This window comes from Gymnogyps californianus, chromosome 20, assembly GCF_018139145.2.
Source record: "Gymnogyps californianus isolate 813 chromosome 20, ASM1813914v2, whole genome shotgun sequence".
NCBI lineage: Eukaryota > Metazoa > Chordata > Aves > Accipitriformes > Cathartidae > Gymnogyps > Gymnogyps californianus.
This window is the reverse complement of record NC_059490.1, coordinates 1510120-1532886: the sequence shown is the minus strand read 5'-3', so window position 1 is coordinate 1532886 and position 22767 is coordinate 1510120. Positions and strand designations below refer to the sequence as shown.

General features: G+C 43.6%; 1 protein-coding gene across 1 annotated transcript in view; it reads left to right on the top strand.

The window, feature by feature from the left end:
- GALNT17 (polypeptide N-acetylgalactosaminyltransferase 17) overlaps positions 1–22767 on the top strand; it is a 216665-nt gene that overhangs the window by 38070 nt on the left and 155828 nt on the right. Inside the window, exon 2 of the mRNA XM_050909051.1 lies at positions 17393–17576. Within this exon, the coding sequence (XP_050765008.1) occupies positions 17393–17576 (184 nt within the window). The remainder of the gene's footprint in view (positions 1–17392; positions 17577–22767) is intronic.

The following is a 22767-nucleotide window of genomic DNA, read 5'->3' as shown; positions in this document are numbered from 1 at the left end:
TTTCTCTCCTGAATGAGATGCAGCTCTTCTCTCCAGCCTTGGGGGGGGACAGGGACACGTTCATTTTATAAAACACAGGCAAGCGTTTAAAATTAAGTCAGTGGAGCGGCAGCCAGTCTTTGCTGGAGATGTGAGGTTTAACATTGCAAAAGATAAAAGCAGATTTGGTGAAATTCTGTTTAGTCCCTGAAGTCTAACCAATACAATAATGAAATCCCATACAGTTTACCAATCTCGAATACAGTGTAGTTTGTGGTTACCATCTTTTTTTGTTTGGCACTAGCACACAGAGCCCTCAGTCCAGGTTCAGATCCCTGCTGAGGCATGTGCTGAGGGTGATAAAGTTGTACTGATTAACATCATCTTCCTGGAGTCTTGCAGTCACCTTAAATATATTGCATTTATTGTTGTTGTCATTAGTTATTTGTACTAAGGTAGTGTTTAGGAAACCCAGTCATGTATCAAGATCTCATTGAGTTAGGCTTGGTACAAATAAACAATAAAATGACATGCTGCTTCACAGACCTTACAGTTAATGACTTAACTAATTACTCTAATTAATCTGTGCAAAAATTGGAGAATTTGCCCTGAGACCTTTTGAAAAATTAGTAAACATATATTGTCCTTTTTTCTCTCAGATATTCTCATCCTGAGATTTTTAGCTCTTCTCTCGATTATATAGGAGCAGAAGAATAGCTGTGCTGGGACATCAAAGTGTAGCCAAAAATGTCTATTTAGCCCTTATTCACTCAAAGTACCTTCTAGTGTCCGCTTACCTCCTGAGCCGAGGAGCGGGCTGGTATTGAACAGTGCGCAGTGGTTTCTCTTTGGGTTTGCAGGGAATCTGCGCGTGTTGGCAGATGGGAGGGTGAGGTTTATTTGGGGGTGGTGGGTGTAGCACGTGTGCTGTTCCTCTCTTTCAAAAGACTTGGTCTGGAAATGATTGATTTGTGAGGCTGGTCTAGTTGAAATGAGCGCCACATTTCTTACAAGAGTGCATGTATTGAAAGTGTGACAAATTATTGGCCTAAAGGACGTGATACTGTCCTTCTAAATGTGTCCTCTCAGGAATCTGACCTTTTAAAAAGGATTTTTTTGTTGTTGTTGTTTTTTTTAGCAAGGTATTTTCTAGTACCTCAAACTACCTTTCTTGCCAGCCCCATAACTATACCCAGTTTGGAACTGAAACCTTAGGCAGCACAAATATATTTATTATTTTTGTGCTGTATTTTTGCGTGTCTTATTCCCCCCTCTCCCTCCCCCAGCGTAGATCGTTAGGCATCTGCATGCACATAGGAAAAAGCCTGGTTCAAACTGCTACTTCTCTGCCTGGTACCAAAATTAGGTTTGTACCTTCAAGAAGTGATGACAGGTACAAGTAGGTAATGGGGGTGATGTGTCACAGAGAAAACTTTTCCTGCATCTGAAATGAGATTCAGTAAGTATTCAGCTCCAAATGGTAGTGACCCTCAGCAAATTGATCAGTTTTAGATAAAAAGGAATCTGTCTTAAGGCTTACTGAAATAAGGTGAAGGACTCCAGTGAAGTCAGACTGCTACGAAGCCATTAGCAACTTAGGTTCAGTAGTTCAAATACTTGTTTTAATCTGTAGAAGAAGGTATGGAGAGTAATTGCCAATATTGCAGTGCCTTCAGGTGCTGTCAGGCAGGTTGCAAGCCGCGTGCCCTTCCACCCAGGGATCGTGACTTTGGTTTGTGAGGCATATAACTTACTTTTACTCATGCAAATTAATCTAATGGCTTGCTTTTAAGTTCATGCGGAGCACAGCAAGGTGCCAGCAGCGCGTCAGGTTCACGAGTTCCTTCTGCGTTTCCTCCAGGGAAAACTCACAGACTTATGAAGTTAAACTCTAAATTTCAAATTTAAAAGTTCTGCAGTGTTTGTTTCAGGCCCAAGTGCATACCTGAATTGTGGATCGATGCCAAATCAGCACCAGCCTCTGAATATGTTCAGCTTGGTAGTTTGGAGTCTGGATTTCTGATGGTAATGTATTTCTATCAATAATTTGAAAACTGAGTAAGAGTATATCTAGAGGAATAAACCCAGAGCAGCCTGACATGACGCTTAGCGTGGTTACGTAGAATAAAAGGTTTTGGTATCCAGGGTTATCTGCTGGTAGACTCATGTGGCAGATTCAAGTGGGAAGGATCAGTTTTGAGGAAAAGAGGGATGAATGCTGCCAGCCATTAGATGCTTTAATAGCGCCCAACACCAATATTCCCTCTCTGATAGAAAGAAGGTGCTTCAGCATGTTGGTGTCACTGGAGGATGTTTCTGAGGACCGTGAGCATGTGTAGGGGTTAGATGCCTGAGACGAGGGGTGAATCACAGTACAGAAAACATAGGAGAAGGGAAAGGAAGGGCTGGGTGGCGCACAGGGAAGGGTTTGTGGATGGGGATCTGGGGCTGTGGTCTGGAAAGCCACTTGACTGTGGAGATGCAAGGAGGACCGTGAGCACAGGGTTATCGTAGCAGTGCCTGGTGGTCAAAGTGGAAGCAGAGATGTGAACTTCTGGAGTGATGGAAAACTACGCTGGAAAAGCAGTACTGAAGAGCAGGTGCTTACAATACTTCAGTCTTCCACATTCCACTTTGAGAGTGTGTACTGTGAACTAAAAATTTAAGCCCAAAAGATGAGTTGGGAGAGCAGCTCGCTGCTCTCTTTGCCTTTCCTCACTTCCTGCTCAGCATTTCTCATTCTCTTTGAATTGTAGATCCAGGTTGCTCTCGGGTGTTGTCAAAAGGTGATATATCCTTAATAAGTAAACATGGAGAAATGAATGTAATGCTTTTGTGTTTTTCTCTTGACCCGCATCTGAAGCGGGAGCTATGTTTTGCTCATAAATAATTTCCCCAAGGAGAATGCAATCTCTGCAAACTCGGGGTGTGTGGGAGGCTTTGTCATGGCAAGTGGGAAGAAAAAAAGTGGCAGATCTGGGAAGGATGACTTTGGGAAAGAGTAGGGGAAAAGAAATGATCCCCTTCAACCCTCATGTGAGTCAGGGGAGAGTGTGACCCTGTCCTGCTAGAGGAATATGTCCCCAGTTTAGGTCCTCAGCTCCCTTTGTCTATCCCAGGCTCCCAGTAAGGTCTGGTTTTCATTCTCTGCTGTCAACAATGGATTTGTAATCATTTTGGCGATTGTAAGCAGCACCCTCCTTTTCTGAGAAAGGGCATCTTTTTAGGGCATCTTTTCCACAGCATCTCCAGGACCTGCTTGAGCAGTGAAGGGATGAGGCTCAGGATTTGGCAGCTCCATGTCCGCTGCAGCTGCATTTTCCACTGGGAATCTGATTCCCTGGTAAACCTGACCTGGAAAGGCAAGGAGCTGCTAAATGAGGTTGGTGACCCTGGGTATCGTACAACAACCTTCTTTCCCCCTTAAGTCCTTTAATCTGCTTAAGGGTGAAGAGGGCAGGCTTTGCGAGGTGGGTGTTAATTGCATTTCTCCCTAGATAGGTGGAAGAGTGAGAGGAAGATATAACACACTGTATGAGCCGTTGCAGGATACTTCCTAAATTGCTTAAGATGATGAATTTGGGGATTAATTAAAATATAGCCTTCACAACTTGTCTTTCTCCGTGCAAGTCTAGAACAAGCAATGGCAAGGCATTTTTTTTTTTTTTTTTTTTTTTTAACTGTAAGTATCGACACAAAAAGAACAGTCGATTTCTATGTGCTGGGGAGCTACCGGGTTACTCATTAGCACAGTTTTTAGGGGTGAATTAATTTATATGCATGGGAATCTGGGTGGGAGTCTCTGGCCTGATCTTGGCTCCTCCAGGGCAGGTTCCGTCTGTGACTTGGCACAGGGTGTGTGGTCCTGGGGACAGGAGGTGGTTGGTGGGGGGCAAGGGCTGAAGCATTCAAGGCGTGTGGTGTAGAAGGGAGGCTGCCCTGATCAGCAGGAACTTTAAGGAATGGAAATAAGGTGAAGGTAGGATGGAAAGACAGAAGAAGAAAGTGTGTGTGCTAGAGGGCTGGGAGGGTGGGAGAGAAAATGGAGATGAGGATTGTGTCTGCCTGGGAAGTCGCCGCACCATATAGCAAACGTGGGGCAGTTCCTCCCAGAGAGGAGGTTTGGCAAAGGCCAGGTTTTGAGAGACCTCTTATTTTTCACTTGAGGACCAGAAAGTGAAGTGGCAAGTGTGCGCTGTCCTGACATTGGTGGCACTGGACACGTCCTTAGGATGTGTGGGAATCTTTCACAGGGCAGGAGGCTCATGGAGGCTGGCCCACAGAGAGACCACACACCTCAGTGCTTGCTCCACCTCTGGGGCCTCTTGTCATCATTTTAATTGAACGCGTTGCTCTCAAAAAAAGACTACAAACACCCTGCTTTTGCAAAAAACAGAATCCTGTCAAGCATTTTAGTGGTGGAGGCTGGCCCACTGGATTGATCTGGTCCTTCCAAATCAGCCGTGCAACCCAGGGGGTGGCTCTGAGTGAGGTGGTCAAAGTACAGCTCCCGTAGGATCAGTGTTCACGTGTTACCTGTCGTTTGGTGTTGGTCACTGAAGAGGGAGGGCCTCTGGAGGAAACCACCCTGCCATGGCAGGTTGTTTTGGAGCTAGTAAGCTCTTTAATTTCATAAGAACTCAGATTCTGTCTCTAACCACTGATATTTTCTGTCTAAGTCACCTTGGACAAATTATTTTCTGTGTTTGACTATCTAGAAAAGGAGTGAGGTATGTTTTCTCTTGTGTTCTCTTGGAGCAGCGAACACAATGGGACCGAGACCCTGTTGTTCTGTGTACCATGTTGTACCAAGCGTTTTATGAAAAGAATGATGACAGTCCTACTTCAGATAGCTTAAAATCCGAGTCATATATTTAGCTCCCTCTCAGGAGTGCTTTGAGCATTAATTATGTTTTTTAAGCACTTAGTGCCTATCATCAGAAGCTCACTATAGAAACACAAAGTTAAATAGTCACAGATCTGTGGCCTCTTAGGAATTGTTCCCGATGCCGTACAGCATAACCATTCATAAATTTGCATTGACAGAGAGCAAGCTCCAGTTCTCCTTCTTTGTTACCCCTGTCTGGCAAAGCATTTAAGCTTATGCTTTACTTAAGCACTTGAATAGTTTCACCGAGTTCAGTAACTTAGGTTTGGTAGCAAAGTACTTGAACTTAAACAAAGCTCTATCTTCACCATATAGAGACTAAGGCATACTAGAGCGATTCCAGGTTTTTGTCTAAGAGGTATCTATTATGCTCGTATGTTCATTTCAATAATACATATATTATATAAAACAGCTTGGATCCATTAATAGTGGGGGTATTTGGAGGATGCAGATGTGTATGAGAATAAAGGCATCGCAGTGGAGAATACGTCTCTCTGATGACCAAATTAGCGCCTTTATTTCTGTCCTTAGATGTTGCAAGTCATGGTGTGTCACCCCTATGACCTATTTGCAAAGCACAAACAGATGGGAAGAAATTTGAAGAGCAAAAGCGCTCTCTGGGGTGTCCTGTATGTCTGAGAGCACTGAATGCACACCAGTAAACCAACAACAAATTGGCTTGGTTGCTGAGTGAGAATAGCATCTGAGCACAGCCAGAACAAGTATTATAAAAGAAATTAAATGCACTGAGCAAAACCCTGTAAAATAGACTTTCTTGACCTTAAAAAGTAAGTAGTAAGTTCACAGCTCAGTAGAACACAATTAGCAGGAAGAAGCATGTACACACTTGCTGAAGATGCACATTTTAACTCTGAGTGTCTCTGTCTGCAGCTACGTTAACATAATAATTACATGTTGGCTTCAAGATGTTCATTCTTCTTTTGGGAAAGCCCGTTGTGGGCAATGTCATCCCTTCTCTAATATGTTGGTCTTTAAAGAATAGCTTAATGAGCAGATTTAGGGGTAGCCCAGGGAGGGATAATATGGATCAAAGGCCCCTGTAGAGAAACTTGGAAGCATGCTGAGGACCCCTCAGAAAAGTGGTATTTCTCAGGGTGCAGTCCCACATACCTTTTTTTTTTTTTTTTTTTTTTTTTTTTTTTTTTTTTTTTTTTTTTGTCCGCTGATTCCCAGCTTCTTGGCATGTTGTCTCAGTGACGTGGTACTCTGCTTGGGGCCATGGGTTAAAAATACCACCCATGCTTGCCTCCTTTCTCCAGTCTGCAGGAGTGGGAACCAGGGAAGGAGGAGGGAGCTCCTTGGTTGGCCTCGCCAAGCTCTGTAAGGTATTATAGACTGACCTGGTACAGGGGTTTGGTGACTGTCTCCAGTTTTCTGCCCTTTCCTGTTCCCTGGCTCCCAGTGCCTCTGTGGAGGAGATGCCCTGTGTGTGGGGCTGACACAGTTTGCGTGCTGAATGTGTAACCTACCAAGTAATCGTAAAATCCAAAACAGAGTAGCCAGCTTTGTGTTTATGATGTCTGCACTATAGTGTGGTATTTCTTCATTTCCTTTCTTACCAAATGGCAACTTTTTTTTCCGCTTTCCAACAGGCTAATCAATAGAGAGAGGAAATGTTTTACAAAAAGGAAAACAAGAACATGCATTAAAAGAAACCACAAACACTAACAGCTTGTTATAGAAACACGATCTGGAAATAACAGATTCCTTGTGAAAATAAAAGTGCAAAATATTATTTTTAACCTTTGAATGGGGTTTAAAAAACGTTAGCTTGTGTTTTTGTGGGTTCTGTTCTCTTCCTGTTTCCATGCTTGTTCCTGTGACTCTGCTCCGGTTCCCAGGGGTAGTCCCGCCCCGCTGCTGGTATAACTCTAGTCACAGTTTCTCTGGGGGCAAGATGGATTTAAGAAATTCTTGTTTCCCCACCTTTGGCTGCGTGGTCCTGTGCTGGCACCGAAACTCGGCATCTCTGTAGTGTGCCCAAGCAGCAGCTCTGCCTGGATGCAAAAGGGTTGTGATGAGGGTGGGAGTGGACTGCATTACCCAAAGAAGTTAAATTTTACACTGGAGCATAAAAGCAGAAATGCGGAGTCAAACTAAAGGTTCGTTTGACCCTGGGTTTCTGACAGTGGCTGCTAGGAGTGCCTATCTGGGGATGAATAGTTTGCAGAATGGCCCCACAAATCACTGTATCAGCACAAATGAGAGGGGTGATATTTTGCTGCTGAGGGCAGAAGAGTTTGGGAACTTCTTAAAGTGCCTATATTAAGGAAGATGTTATAATGAGCAACATATCCTAATTTTCCTTTTTGCTTTCTGATACTTGGGTTGGGTCTCAAAATAAATGAGGAGACCTCAGTGTAGAATCACAGAATCGTGGAATGGTTTGGGTTGGAAGGGACCTTTAAAGGTCATCTAGTTCCAACAGTTGCTCAAAGCCCCATCCAACCTGACCTTGAACACTTCCAGTGATGATGGGGCATCTATAACTTCTCTGGGCAAAAGAGCTACTGTTGCCTTCTGTGCTGCTCCTGCCATCTTCTCTGAGCAGGTCTTGCATGTAGGCATGTGTCCTGCCAGACTGATTTCCAGGCAGCTCGAATAGGAAAGCAAGGTAGTTTGTACTTGCTTGAATTGCAATCTACCTTCTAAAAATAAAGCTGCAGACAATTGCTTCATTCATCACCGAAATGGGCTCATGGCTGACCAGCATAAATATGCAAGATTGCTTTTTCCCTTGGCCTTTCTTATTCAAGCTCCTGTGTCCCAAGCTATCCAATAGGCACCGAGTCAGTTGGCGTGTATGGGAATACCTTGGGTGCTTCAGCAAAGTCCATCAAGTGCAGAGCTAGCACTTAGGTGTTTGCTGAATCGATACACCATTAGGTGCATGGACCAGGGACCTTGTCTTTCTTTTGAATGGTGACGCATCCTAAATTGATCTTTGAAGTTACTGGAACAGTATCAGATTTTTAATGTGAAGTCCTGCCATGGTTTATGTTATATTGCATTGGTAGGCTACTAATACAGAGTCTTCTTATGATACTTCATCAGTTTTTAGATTGCTGTATGTTAACTCATAGCAGATGTATTGCTGGACGAAGCTTTTAGTGTTGCTCTTTAACCTCGCTGCTGTCAATGTGAAGAGAAGCTGTGATATCTCACTCCTGTACAGAGCATTCACCTCTCACAGAGCCTCTGTAGTAGCAGTTTTGTGCCTAGAGCCCCCCTCTTGTCCTGGAGCCTCAGCAGGTAACTCCCAGATTTATGGCTGGTAGTGGAGCAACCAGCCCTGCTCACGTGGTACTAGTCTGGTCTTAAGAGAGGAAAAAGGCAAAACAGGCCTGGAGGGAGAAGCCTGTGGAGCATTTTGTCTGCAGCCACTTGAGTGACCAACAGTGGAGATAAAGGGTCCTTGAAATAAATTGAACCCAGATTGCTGATGCTAGAGTGTCTTACCAAGAAGATGGGTGTAAGCTATACAAATCTAGTTGTATTGCCTCTGAATCAAGCTGCATGTCCCAGGATGCTGTGCTGTGCTGGGAGACGCTTACTCTGCTATGCTGGGCATCTGTTCTCTGTCTAATTAGGTCTCATTACTTGTATCTGGTCATGTTGGGTGCTCTTCTATAGATTTTTCCCCTCCCTTCTCTGAGAGTATTCTTTGCTTTCTTACTGCTACCTGGGCGTGATGGTTCTTAGTGATGGTTTATGCTAATATAAAATAACAGTGAGAAGATTGCTTTAGACTGTTCTAAACACTTCATGGAAACATGTTGCTGTGTGTTGATGGGGAAATGATTGTGCTTGCGTCCCAGTAAGATTGAATCCCTGAAAGCAGGCCTTAGGCAGGGCTTAATAAAGTGAGCTCTCTGGAGTTCTTCAGCATCTTGAACATGGATGCAGTGTGCCTGGAGTCAGCTGTCTCGCTAAATGATCTTAGTGATGTTTTTGGCCCTGATTTTCCTTTTTGTTATACATTGTGATCTACTACTCTTTGCCTTTTTTCCACCCTTCTCTCCAGTAAATAACACAGATATTTCCAGAATATGATGGTCCCATATGTTAGTCAGAGATATAAATTTGTATTTATGTCATAATGTGCAAGTGAGATTGCTACAACACATTCTTTTCTTTACCTTTTCTGCAAATACAGTTCATCCATCCCCCCTCACAGATCCAAGTCTGTTATCTGGAATTGCGAGTCAGCTGCTGGTGCTGCATATGTCACTCCATTACTTGGCAACTGCCTCAGATATATCAATGCTTTGCCTGCAAAATATATATTCTTTCTTACAACGCATGTATCTTGCACCTGCTGATGTAATGATGTGGTTTATTACAGCATGTTTCATCCCCAAAAGCACTATGAACTGCATACCAGTCGCAGGAGTCCCTTTTCCCACAGCTGTTACTGGGATGCTTTGGGGTGCAAACACCAGCTGCTGAACACCATGGGCAGTGGGGCACGAGGTGAAGGTGGGAAGAGCACAGGAAAGCCATATCCATTCGAAAGCGAACACCACGCTGAGGGCAGCAGGGTGTAATTGGTCATTTTGAGACAAACCTTTAACAACTGTAAGCGATTGGCCTCTTGATTTTAATTTCTCATTTGAAAGGGGGAGCTCCCAGCAGCAGGGTATCTCCTGGGGTGGTTATGTCAGTACACGCTTGGGAAGAGCATTGCTCTAATTAAATTGCCAGGAATGCTTCGCACATGTCCGGGCTTTTCCCTGGGATACAAATCACCTTTGGTCTTGTCTTTTGTGTTTGAACAAGATACCTATGCGTAAGACTCCCATCGAAGCACTGCCTGTTCTCCCTGCTGAGCTGCAAAGAGCTTTTCCTAGCCTACGGTTTTCTGACTCTAAACCACTTCTGTTGCTAAGTCTTGCCTTTTTTTCAACAAGTTATTTTAAAAATGTGAAACAGAATGGTAGACGCTAATATCTTCAGACTTTCAGAGAGCATAGATCTATGTCCGAGCTCTTCTACTAGTCCCACATTTTAGAATCAACTAAATCATTCCTCTGAGCTAAACAGCCTCAGCCAGTTGAAGGATTTCTGTTATTTTGTGCCTGAGGCGAATCTTGATCGGGAAATTATCATTTGGAACCAGAACTTGGTAGTGTAATGGCCTAAACAGGGCGAGACTGGCTTTGAAATTCTCCTGATGACTATATTCTCCTTGCAACGGGTGCTGATCCTCCCTCTGGCTCTGAAGGTAATTTCTCTGTGTTTCTATTTCCATATAGATAAGAAAACTTCAATTCTGAATATGTGTATGTATGTACATATATATGTGTATATATGTATATTAATGTTAAAACGTTTCAAATGAGACTTCAAACTCTATGCAGTTTGACTGTGCTCTCTTCTCCCATCCTTTTCACAGAGTACAAGGTGGGAAGAAACCTTGCTGTTGTCTGACTGTTCCCATAATGATGTAAGCGCAGCTGTGCTTAAATCATTCTCGATGCAGATGTTAATCTAATCTATCCTTAAATATATCTAATAATGAGGAGCTGTACCTGTCCTGGGCAGCCTGTTTTGGTCCTTGTCTGGCTAGGCTGCAGGAAAATGTCTACAATTCTCACACGCCCACCTGTCACAGTTATTTAAGTGAAATCTTAACGGTCTGTTGGACAAATTCATTTGAGTGAGAATTATTCAAATAATTTTACATACACAGGAGCTTTTTTTAGAGATGAAATATGTTGGATTACAGGTAAAATATGCTATATTTTCAGTTTTCCTGTGTCTGGCTAAAATCCCTGCTTGCCAAGCACTAGGCCAGCAGCATTCATCTGCTGCTTTTTTTGAGTTCACATTTGTCATTCAGCGTGAAGCCAGAGGTTTGAAATTTTCTTGAAACCACCTTTCGCCAGTCATCATGTTCATGTTTATCTCTGTGGTAAACCGACAAATCATTTGCATGGCAAAGGACACCAAACAGCTCTGTCGGATCCTTGCAGCTGAAGATGTTCAGATATGCTAAAAGACAGCTCACTGGAAAAGTACTGTCCAAATGGAGGGTGATAGCATTGATCCTTTAGCAAGGGGGATTTGTCGGAAGCCTGCTGCAGCATCTGATTTTGGGGATATACTGGCTTTTGATCAACCCTGGGAAAAACTCACCTAGCATGTACACTGGATAAAATTTATAGGGCTCAGGGGAATAATGATTTTTCCACTGGACTTTAGTATGTAAGCTCATTTTAAAAATTTGTGTTGTGTGGGGTCCGTTCCCCCCAAGACAGTGATCTCTTATCTTCTAATCCCTTTACTACTACTTTTGGTTTCCTTTGCAAGAGTATAAGGATGCTTTATGGAGGCAGCGAGAGCAAAGGAAGCTGACAGAGCCAGTTGTATTCGGTACTCCCTAGACAATTTCCATAGCCCTTTAAGAGTGCGTGGTTGCATGTTACGTAGGTGTAACCTACAGTCAGAGGAACTTGAGTTATTTAGTCTACTAAACAAAAGGTCTGAGCAAAGACTGGGTAAAAATAGTGTAAAAACTGCTGCAGGGAGAAAAGAGAAAATCCCAGGTCTCAGGTTCTACCAAAGCTGCAAAGGAAAATTGGTGCCTGTTAGTCTGCCAATTACCCTTACCGTTAATGAGTCCTCCCTTTAATAGTCTGTATTTGCAGCGATCAGCAAGATAACACTAAAAACTTCAGCAGTTTTCCATAATTTCTAGCATTACCTATGACATTTCACCCTTTGGTATCTATTCTGGTTTCTCATACGATACCCCTAAAAGCCCCTCTGTTGTATCCCCTCTTTCCACCTTCACTGAGAGGTCAGGCAGAGGCAACCTCTGCAGCGTAACACACAGCACATTTTAGGCTATTTACCTCATCGGTTTTGCTTTTTTTTCCCTGAGTCAGAAATTTCTTGTTAGCCTTCAGATCTCTGGCTGAAGCGAGGCCAGAAGCACACGTCCCTAGGAGAGGTATTTGGGCTGGAACATCCATGGTGCTTAGCTTAGTAAGAGCTGTACTTTTCGGAGACATCTACTTTTAATTTTCTCTTTATGCTTCCCTTATTTTTCAGCACAATTTCAGTATTATTTATTTCTTCTTGAGAAGGAGGGCTTTGCGTTCCTCTTTCCTATAGGAATATGCCTTTCAATCTGAGCTATACGTACTCTGTAATTCGTGCAGCAGGATGACATAAATAAGGGAGGATGCAACTAAAAAATTTGCAGAAATCTGTCCTATATTATTTCCTCCTGTTCTTTTCCCTCCTCCACCCCCAGCGTTAAGGCTCAGGACCCCTGTTTCTCAGAAATACCTTTCAATTTCAGATACTCTTCCCTCTTCCCTAGCCTTAATGAAAGAAGTTTCCTTGGCTAAGGTTTGTATCGGTAGGGTTAACGTTTTCCTTCATCTAGGCTGACATGTAGCAAAATGCTTTTCCAACACGCCTGCTGCCTGGGGAGCCTGTTTGGCTGGGTGCTTTATAAATGAAGGCTGTGTATCACATTATATTGTATTTTACCAAAGGTTTTCTCTATCCTAGAAAACTCCTGTCTCCTTATGAAATATGCTGCCAGTTTAAGGAGAGAATAATATAGTTACTAGAACTGTACTCAGTCTAGGAATAATTTTGCTGTAGAGATTAAATTTTTATATCACCTTGAAGAAAACCAACTCTTTGTCAGTCCCTAGGGGATCCGATGTCTGGCCATTTCAGCAGGAGTGGCTCAGATCTTAGCAGCTCTAAGTGGTGACGACTTTTCCCTCTATTCCTGCAATATAAGAGCAATACTCCTTTTGTCCCAAAGTTCAGATGTTTTAGGAGATTCTGAAAAAAAATCCTGTTTTCGTTTCTAAGGTACTTGTTGGGTGAATGTGGCTTAAGGATGAAGTGAAGCTCACAACTGTTCAGAGCTCTGATCTACACTGAACATCTAATCTTGATGCAGCCCATTACCATCTCATGAGCTTGCAAAATTCAGTAGGGAGTGAATTCACTCCAAAGATCAAGTTTTTTGTGGGGGATTAGTGCTGTTTATCGCTATCAATAGGCTGGAGCAGGCACCAGGAGAGACTTTTTGGCAGCAGTTCAGCACTTCTGCTTTGGTGCCTGCCCGGAACGATAAAGGATATGGTCTGTGACTTGGGAACAGTTCCGACTCTTTACTTTTTAGCCCTGTTCTTCAAGGAAATAAGCTGATGGGATCACGGTCTTGCTCTTTCTTGTTCGTTGTGTCTCTGTGTGTAACTTCTGGCCCTTCCGGGCCAATTTCAACCAAATTTGGCAAGGGGCTGGAGGTGTTCAAAGTGTGAAGATGCTACAAGCACGTGCTAGTAAGAGGCCACAGCAGAAGACTGTGCTGGAAACCGGCCCTGAACGGTTGTGCGTGGGGAACGACTGGCTTCAGAGGCGATGTCCCCTTTCTGCTCCTGCGTCACCAGAGGCACATAATCATTCATTTGCAGCGTTAGCCGTTTGAACACGATACGAGAGATCGCTTGTCCTTTGAGACCCAAATGGCGTTTCCATGCAGGCTGTGAAGGGCAACCAGAAAATGGAAGAAGGTGTATATGCTGCCTCCAGAAACCTGCAGCCTGTAGCTCTTGCTCCTGACATGGGTCAGGGCCCCACTGCAGTGAGGGTAGTGCAAGCAGGGACTGAAAAAAGCGATTTGGAGATCAGACGGGTGGGAGGAAGGGGAGCAAAGAGAGGAGGAGGCACAATTGCACATGGGAGTCCTCTCTAGAAGATGGGCTGCTGAGCTCGCTCTCCCTTAGGCTTGGAAAGCATGCGAGTGTCTCTGTGCACCCAGATGCGGGTTAATGCAAAGCCCAGGGAGCTCCCTGCTGAGAAGGAGCTTTCCCTGGGTTCCTGCCCAGGTGAATGAACCACACGGGCTGGGCTGAGGATAATTTCTGAAGTTATAACAAAACCTTGCGGAAATGTGCCCTTCTTTGCAGGCCTGAAATGGGGCTAATAAAAGTGAATGAATGAATGGATTGGCTGGTTCTGCTGTAGCCGTTTGTTTTCCGTCCTGCCTCTCCTGAAGCATCTTTTCAGCCAGTTGGAAGAAAATTTCTTTCTCTTCTGTTTGGATGTGAATTATCATTCTTGCCAGACATTACTTGCATCTTGCTTCGAAGTGCTGTACACCAAAGTGACATCCCAGCTGCACGGATGTACCCTTCTGACAGCCTGAACTGGAGGATGAAATGTTTAACCAGCACAGACACGGAGATCCTCCCTGTCACATCGCACCTGGGAATATTCATCTTTGTGACTATCCCTGTGGGTGTGTTTGCTATCCTGGGTGGCATTGAAAGAGAGGATGATGGTCTCATGGTAGTGCGCTGCCCAACACGTATGAATCAATCACCTTAATTGATTCCTTTGGTTAAATGACACGGATTTATCTGTACTTACTCTGAGACAGGGTTTATAGTAGTAGAAGGACTGAGAAGTTCGTATGCAGAAATAAGGGAATATACTTAGTGAGGAGAGAGAAATGTGTGCTGGGGGGGTGCGAGTGTCTAGTCATGATTATGGTCCTGGAATAAAGCAGTTGATGGCATTATAGGCTCGTCAGTCAAAGCTGCTGAATATAAAGTCATGTCTTGGCATTTCTCTGGTGCCTCTGCTGTCAACAGAGAAGCTTCATTTTGCCAGGACCTTCATTTTGCCTTGTCACAGCGGAGCCTGCTACCTTGCGACAGCTGAGGGTATGGGGGCACAGATGGGTCTATGTTGGCTCTGCCCATGTCTTGGCTATTTTGGGAGAGATGGAGTGTGCACCATCCCCTTGTGTATCTTTATTCTGTAGTAAAACCACAGATGGGCAAGTAAGGAAGGTCTCCTTGTGCTGTCCAGCAGTTTCCACCCTGCTCTCCCGAGTCCGAGGATTGAAGGTTTGGCTGTGGAGTACACCCAGACTGTGATTTTGGTGCAGCCAGCTGAATTCCTTGGCAAAGATATCCTTGCTCCGGGCATCTCCTGCTGCTAATACCAGCTCAGGTCCACCAGGCTGAGCAATGTGGAAAAGGCTGGTATAGCTTTTCCTGTGGTTGTTGGTATTTTGAACACTGAGAGCTAGATTCCTCCCCTCTAATTTCAGATACTTTACCGAGATGCTATAGTTGGGAGCCCAATTACCTTAGTGAAGACAGAGGTAAGCACCTCTGGAGATCAATTCAGATCTTGTGGTGGATGAATTAGCCTTGGAGGGATGAGTCTTTCCCTGTTGACTTCAAGTGCGGAGCTCTGGGAGGAGTGCTGCCTTGGGTGTCTGAGTTAAACAGTTATAGTCTGTGGATAATAACCCGAGTTTGTGTTTTTTTTAAACCTGCTTTAAACAGAGCCAGGTGCTGTAATGTTAGCGATTCTGATATCCCACTGGGTAGGAACCCCAGGTTCCACTGCCCAGTGCGAAGGTCCTCCGTCCACAGAGCCTCTGCCAGCCCTAACCCAGCTCAGAAAGTTCCCACTTCTCTTCAGCCCTTCTTACAGATGTGTAGATTCAAAGCACCAACAGCAAAAGCATTGGAGAAGTGAGAAACGTGTTAAAATGAATGAAGAAAAGCAAAATGAAGCTTTAAAAGCAAACTGGTAGATCCTGAGGATATTCTATAGTAGAAGTATAAGCATACTACATGCTGTGGAAGGACTTCAGAGCTCTGTGTTACCGTCTTTCTGGCTAAGAACTAGCATTGATAGACAGTAAGAATTTCTTACGGATTTTCGTGGAAACTTTTCATGGGGAAGGTGAAGAAGGAGGAGTTAAAATTGTAAACTGAATTTCTGTTAGAATGTGTCTGTTATAGTGGTAAAACCCTCAGTTGATGAACTGAGGAAGCTGTTTTGTCTTTTTGGTGTAAAAAGCAGTGTGATCTAGGGTGCCCTAAGGAAATTTATGCATCTACAGGTGCACTGTTCCTGAGTAGAAAGATCTGATTTTGATTAAAAAAATAGACATTTTGAGAAGAATTATCTCTTTGTAAGAATTTTTTTTTTTTTTTTAAATACTGTTTTGATTTTTTTGGAATCTGTCTGAAATGAAATTGGTATCTCTCCTCTTTGTAAGCAAGCTGAACCTTGTCCCTGCAGCCATTTGGGGTTAGGAAGTTTGTGGAGTGATTTGCTGGCCTTCTGCAGGCCAGAAAGTTTCACCTTTCCCAGCTTTCTTGACTTACTCCTCTGGCTGTTGCTGAGCCTGGAGATGGAAAAAGGCAGCTTGGATAGCTAATCCATCCCCACGTCACAGCCAGCTGCTCCTTGCAGTTGATTTGTTATTATTGTCCTCGGATAAAATCTAATCAAGCCCAGTGCGGTCAGAGGGACTCCATCAACTCTCAGAAGCTCCCTAGCAGGGAAGGCTGTTTAGAGGTTCCTTGTCAGAAGGAGTAATAATAATTTCTATTCAAGTGTTTCAAACTGTGATTTACATTCATAGGTGATCTTCTTACTGCCTCACAATACTACTTTTTGAGGAAAAAAGTTTAAATCTGTGTCTTGTAGATGGGGAGGTAGAGTGTTTTGTCCAGGGCAGTGGAAATCCGTGGTAGGTTTGGGAGCTGGACCACGCTCATCGTGAAGCCCTGTGCATAACCTTAAGGTTATTGTCCCTTCAAAAGCATCAGTGGTGACGGCAGTCTGTTCTGCTCTCAGTGTCAGGGCTCTGCCATTAAAACAAAGGGGAATATACCCTGGTGTCTTTATTTAAAAAAAACCCAAAACCAAACCAAAAAACAACACAAGACCCAAACCAAAAAAACAAAAGAAAATCATCCATCAAATTTTTTTTGTTTCTGACAAATGAAAAATGCTCTGTTAATGAAAAATTCTCTGCTAATGAAAAATATTAAAATTCCAGGTGTCCTGTATAATAAATAACAACATGAGCATGAACTTGGCTTCCTACAATCACCACGAATTCATCAATATATCTCTTTTTGTGCAGCTCGTTTTGAACTTTGCCTATTTTCCTTCAGCTATGCAGATATAAATAAATAATTCCACTTGATAAAGGTCTGGGAATGCTATACTTCAAAAGATAAGAAAGCTTTAAGTGGAAATTGTTTTTAAACCCGTAACATTTGTATGCTGTTCACTGTTCATACTGAGCAAAAATTCATGCAGTTGGCAGGTAACCAACCCTATTTTATTCTTATTCTGTGTTCAACCTGTCCTTCTCCTGGGGACATCTAACCTTATATGTAATTACCTCTCCGAGAGTGGGAAGGAGGCCTAAATAACCTTCCTAACAACTAAATAAATGCGCAGATCCCTGGGACAGGTTATCAGTTGGATGCTGGTGACAGCTATCAGGAACAGTGTGCCTGAGCCATGAAGAATTTCAAGACTTGAGTCATTTTCATTCCAGCATTGGGCCAAAGAACTAGAATTTGAAATGTTTTCAGAAAACCAAACGAAAACACCTTGGATTTTCAGATTACTTTTTGTTTCTTTGATAGGTTGGAAATAACAGTGATGACTTTTAACAGTGATGGTTGCTTTTTTTCTCTCGAGGTCTGTCCAAGTCACTTGGTCTCATTGAAGGCTATGGTGGACGTGGTAAAGGTGGGCTTCCAGCCACCCTGTCCCCTGAGGAGGAGGAGAAAGCAAAGGGACCACATGAGAAATATGGCTACAACTCCTACCTCAGTGAGAAAATTTCACTGGATCGTTCCATACCAGATTATCGTCCAACCAAGTGAGTACCAGTTGCTCCATGTAAGGAGTGCACGTGTTTAGGTATCATCCGAGAGCCAGGCGTGATGGTTGCTTTCATATTCTCATGTGATACTGTTCGCTCTTCCCTCCTTATCGTTCACAGGGCCATGCTCAGTAATGAGCAACCAATGTAGTTTGGCGGAAACTGAGATAGTTCATAAACACTATTTATCAGGGGAAGAAAGCAAATTTCTTCCCACTCTTCTCTCTCTCTCTCTCTCTTTATTTTCCTAAAGCAATACATTATTTTGGGTGTAGTAATGCGATGAGAAGCTCCCATCTGCTTTCATCAGCAAAGGGCTGTTCCCTGAGCTATTGGCCTTTGGTGTTTATGACCCTGTAAATGTGTGCAAAGACTCTCCCTTTCTCCTCCCTTGTCAGCTCCTTCGTGTCCCTGCAAGACCTCTGGGGCTCTCGGGCTGCCCTTGCGCTCCTCCCAGCGCAGTCCTTCTCCTGGGATGCTGCTGTGGGATCTCCTGTTGATCTTGAAGCAGCCCAGAGAGGTTGCTGTGAGGGAGGGGGCAGAAGTGCTTTAACCCTTTGCCACTGCAGTGGCAGGAGGAAGGCATGAGAAAAGGCTTAAAATACGAGTCAGAAAGAGTAGCAGCTCCTGAGCAGTGACACCTCTGTGCAGGCACCTTTGAAGGGAGTCCAATGGATCAGGTAGCAATATCCTTTCTCTACTATTTTTCCAGAATGACCTTTTAAGATGATGGTGATGATGATGTTTACCCGCTAAGCACCATAGAAGAATAGACTTTAAATGAGATGCCAAATCATTTTGTTAAGAGTGTGAGAAAAGACATGCTGTAAGTTTATCTTTATGAAAGTTAATTTTAGATATGGCTAGCAGAGTATTCCTCAAAATAGGAAAGTGTCAATTTGTCCAGACCTGGAGTGAAATCCCTGATAAAAAAATGAGCTGAGAGAGATTTAGATTCTGAAAGATAAGTGTCCAATGTCTGTGTCATTAGGACAGTGACAAAGCCATTGCTTGGCATCTGCAAACTATTGAAAATCATGCAGCAAGGGGATACAGCTACATGTCTCCAGTGTACTGGCAAATTGTTAAGGATGTGAGAGCATGGAGAGCTTTTGTTCCTTCATTTCTCTGCATGCTGCATGAATTTCAAGCAGCCACTCAGAGTTTCCAAGGCTGTCAGCCACTGACAACAGAAATATTTGGATGAGCTTTCAAAGGAATGGAGGCCCAGCCTCCAATTCTGCTGGTACAGTTTGTTTGGACAAAACGAATTGCAGGTACAAATTGCATCTTTGGCTATATGATATGCAAATCCCACTACAATGACAAATCCTTGAAGTGAGACCTTCTCTAGCAGTTACCTGAGTCTGAGCTTCTCATTTTCATTTCTCATCCAGAACTCTGACTTCTAGCAGAGCCAGCATTACTTTGTGAGAATTAATTTGAGAAGTAATGTTTTTTCAGATCTTGGGGGGAAGAAAAGGATTAATTCTGACACTTTTAGGTTTGCATTGTATTATTCCTCAGTGCCACTGTCTGTCATTTCATGGGAGGATGGTGGAGAGGACAGAGCAGACACAGCAATTTATTAAAAATGCATCATTTTGGAGCTGGGCTAACACTTTGGACAGAATTTGTGGGTACTGACTGCAGCTGCATAACTTAGTGTCTTTTATCTATGTAAGAACTTCAGGAGTGTGTTTTGGTTATTGCTTTTTTTTTTTTAGGGATCAATTGTCTTGGTATTGTAATAGAGCAGTTGGTCTGGTTATGAAATAGGCTTGAGTTTGCTGGAGGATTTGAAAAGTTTCAGCTTTTTCTACTTCTGACTTCAAGATTCATTCGCTATTTTGTGCATGCAATTTTATGGCTGATTTTATGAAGGGTTTAGTACAAACCATTTAAGTCAAGTATCCTGGTCTCTGATTAAAACAGATTCAAGTCAAAGGAAATTAGCCTAAATGGTTTTGAAATTGTGGCATTAGTGGGGAAAAACTGTTGAAAACCCTCCAGCTGATAAGCATTATAAAGCATGTATTAGTTTTAAATATAATAGTGAAGCCTGTTTGGTTCAACTAGAGGCTGTTCAGCATCCAGAATGCCGATGGACTCGGACTGTTCTAGCAGCAGCTGTTGCTCATGCGTTCTTTCCTTTGAATTTTCTCTTTTTTTAAAGAAGAAGATAAATGTGGTCAAGCCTCACTCTCCTGAGTGCTGAGCTATGCTGGATCAGACCTCTTAGTCCTTTTCCTGCCCCCTCTTTGTGACTGTGGCCAAAGTGAAGGGGAGTAAGGGGAGTTTAGGGAAAATTTGGCGCATTTTGTAATCTTTCTGTATTTAGGCTCCCTGCACCTCGTGGTCAGCATCACTAAGGGTTCAGAGACGCAGGTGTCCCTGCTCAGACCGATTTGCAGGCAGATGCTGGCAGTGAGGAGGCATCACGAGTCCCAGCTGATGGCCTCTCGAGTCCCTGCCCAGAGGCAGCAGAAAGGATAGAGGCAAATTTCCCTGGAGAAAATGGCCCAAGAGTTGTTAGATATGGGATGGTGCTTAGGAGAAGGTCAGGTCTTTCCAAGGGCCAGGAGCGGGGCAGAGTACCTTGCTTGTCTTGATTTGGGGAATTGTGGTGTCTCTGTTGGTAGTTTGGATTATCATCTTTGTTTTGGTTATAAAATGCAGCTTATTTGAGAGATTTTCTTTTCTTTTCTTAAAAGCTGAGGCTGCTCGCCTAGGCTCAAGGTAGAAAGGCTACCCTGCTGTTCACCGCTTGAGCAGTATTGGGCTTTACACTGGACTGATTGCCAAAAAAGTGCTGCTGGATACATGAAATAACATGTATGGCACTGATACCATAAGGGAGCTGTGCCTGGAAGACCTTAGTCTTGAGCTTATTAATATAGATGTTTCTGATCCTGGCCGCCTGCTGAGTAGGAAAGGTTGTGTTGTGTGTGCATTGCAATGTGCTTTTAGAGTGAATCAGATAATGGTGTTACATTTTGGATGACTGAGAAAGCTACTCCTTTGGCTAAAATAAGGGAGGGACTAGTGTTTTGGTGCAAGGAACCTTATTTCAAGTCTTGCTGCGGAACAGTGGCATAATGAGATAGGCATAGGCAACACATTTCTATCTTGCTTGATTAGGTTTGTGGACTTTAAGATGAGATTCCTGCGTGTTCTGGAAAACAATTGCTGCTTCTAGATTGGAAGTACCCAAGGTGCTGCCTGCAGACTGCAGGACTTCTACACAAATCTCCAAAAAAATGAGCTGGAGAGATTTTCTTCAATTTTCTGCAAAAACTGTGAAGGACAAGGCTGGTCTGTGAGTTTTACTATTGATCAATTCACAGCATTTTCTGTTTGCCTATGAAGGATGGGAGGGTTTAAGAAGACGTGTTGTTTTCTTTATTGAAAGTGAAGCATATTTACATGGGATCCTAGGGGCTGCTAACATTCCCCGCTTTGATACTAGATTTTATGTACCTCTATTTTATTCTGTGATGTATGATTTAATGGGAACCACTCCTACATGTAGCGGGAAAATAAAAATTGCTGTGTTAGGTTAGTCTGCCTGTCCACCTTATCCAGTACCTAATCTCCGATAGTGGAATTACCAGATGCTTCAAGTTGAAGAAATCACGTTAAGGAAAACTATGAAATAATCTGCCCATCTGGTATGTTCTGTCTTCCCTGTTCTCTCTTTTCAATCCTATCTAATATAAATGTGGAGTTCTCATTATCTCTTTAAAAGTCTGTTCCTTTCTGGAATCCCGCTAAGCTCTGATTCAGTGGTATTTTATGGCATTATGGGATTAAGAAGTAGATTTAAGAACAATAATACCCACAATTGTTAGGACTATTGAATCATTGAGTGAAGATGACATATTCCTGCTGCTGCGAATCGCTCAACAGCTGTTCTCGTGCAGGCAAGCTTCAAGATATTAAAGTGAAGAGGAAAAACGGTGTAAGTGATAAGCAACTTCCGCAGCTTGATTTTCAGATGTTTTGAGGGCTTCCTAGCCAGGAGGCCCTACCCCTTCTTCCTGCCGGCCTTGTGGGTCCTGCATGTGGGTCAGGCGAAGCATGGAAAAACTTTGGCAGTGTGTGTTGGGAGCGTGATCTCCTTTTGTGTTTTCGCAGCGTGCATCTGGTAAAAGGTTTGCGTTTACTAGCTGGACCACATGGCCTTAGAGCAGTGTCCTGGGTAGAGCTAGACCGTCACCTGGAAGCCATTGCTGAAGATTAAACAGTTACATATCACTGACTTGATTTTAATTTTTCCCAGTGGCGTGTTTGGGGGTTGAGTCAGAGTCATTACACTCAAGTGTCTCAAGTGTCTGAATCACCCGTTTATTTCTGTAGCTGCCTTCCTTGGGAGCCTGGGAGCAATTGGGCTTTTTAGCACCATCTGGCTTTAGCTGGTTTTATTACCAGAGACTTCTGTGTAGCAGCAAGTTGAAAGTCTTTCTTGGGGATATAGTGGAAAAGACAGAGAGTCTTCTCTAAGACTTCAGGTTGTTCTTTGACGGCTTAGTTAACGTAAAGAAACTAAATCCATTCTTGATTTTATTTTTATTTGAAGTGGTCTGTGTGTGCCCTTTGGGGGCTCTCAGCATGTATATGCTTGGTGCTAAAACATATTCTGGGGTGGAGGGAGCAAGCTGTAGCAGGAGGCACTGCTCCCTTTGGCATCTCTCCCCACCCCTGGAGAGCCTCTTGCCCTCTGCCATGGGGCTACCTTTGGATCTCAGTCTCCACTCAGGTTACTGGGATGTTGCAGGGCCAAGGAATTGGATTTTGGTTTTATAATCAAAACTGAATACGTCTTTGGAAAGTCATGAATGTGGATGCGAATTAGATACATCAGGACTGTCCAGGAGGATGGGCCTTGGAGACCTGTAATTCGGCCTCCTGCCTATGAGACCACACCTGCCTTCATATCTCCGTTGTGCTGGACCCAAGACGTTCTCGTCCTGTGCTGGACGCTGGCCGTATCTGCTCTCAGGGGCTTCCCCTGCAGCCTCCAAGACTGGCGATGTTTTGTGCCGTGAGACTCAACCTGTGCCCCGTGGTTGGCTCTGATGGGGCTCAGGAAAGTTTCATGTGCTATCATACTTATTTTCTTGTGAAGAAGAGCAAATCTCTTCCACTGTGGAAATAACTGAAAAGACCTGGCTTTGCAGATGCCTTT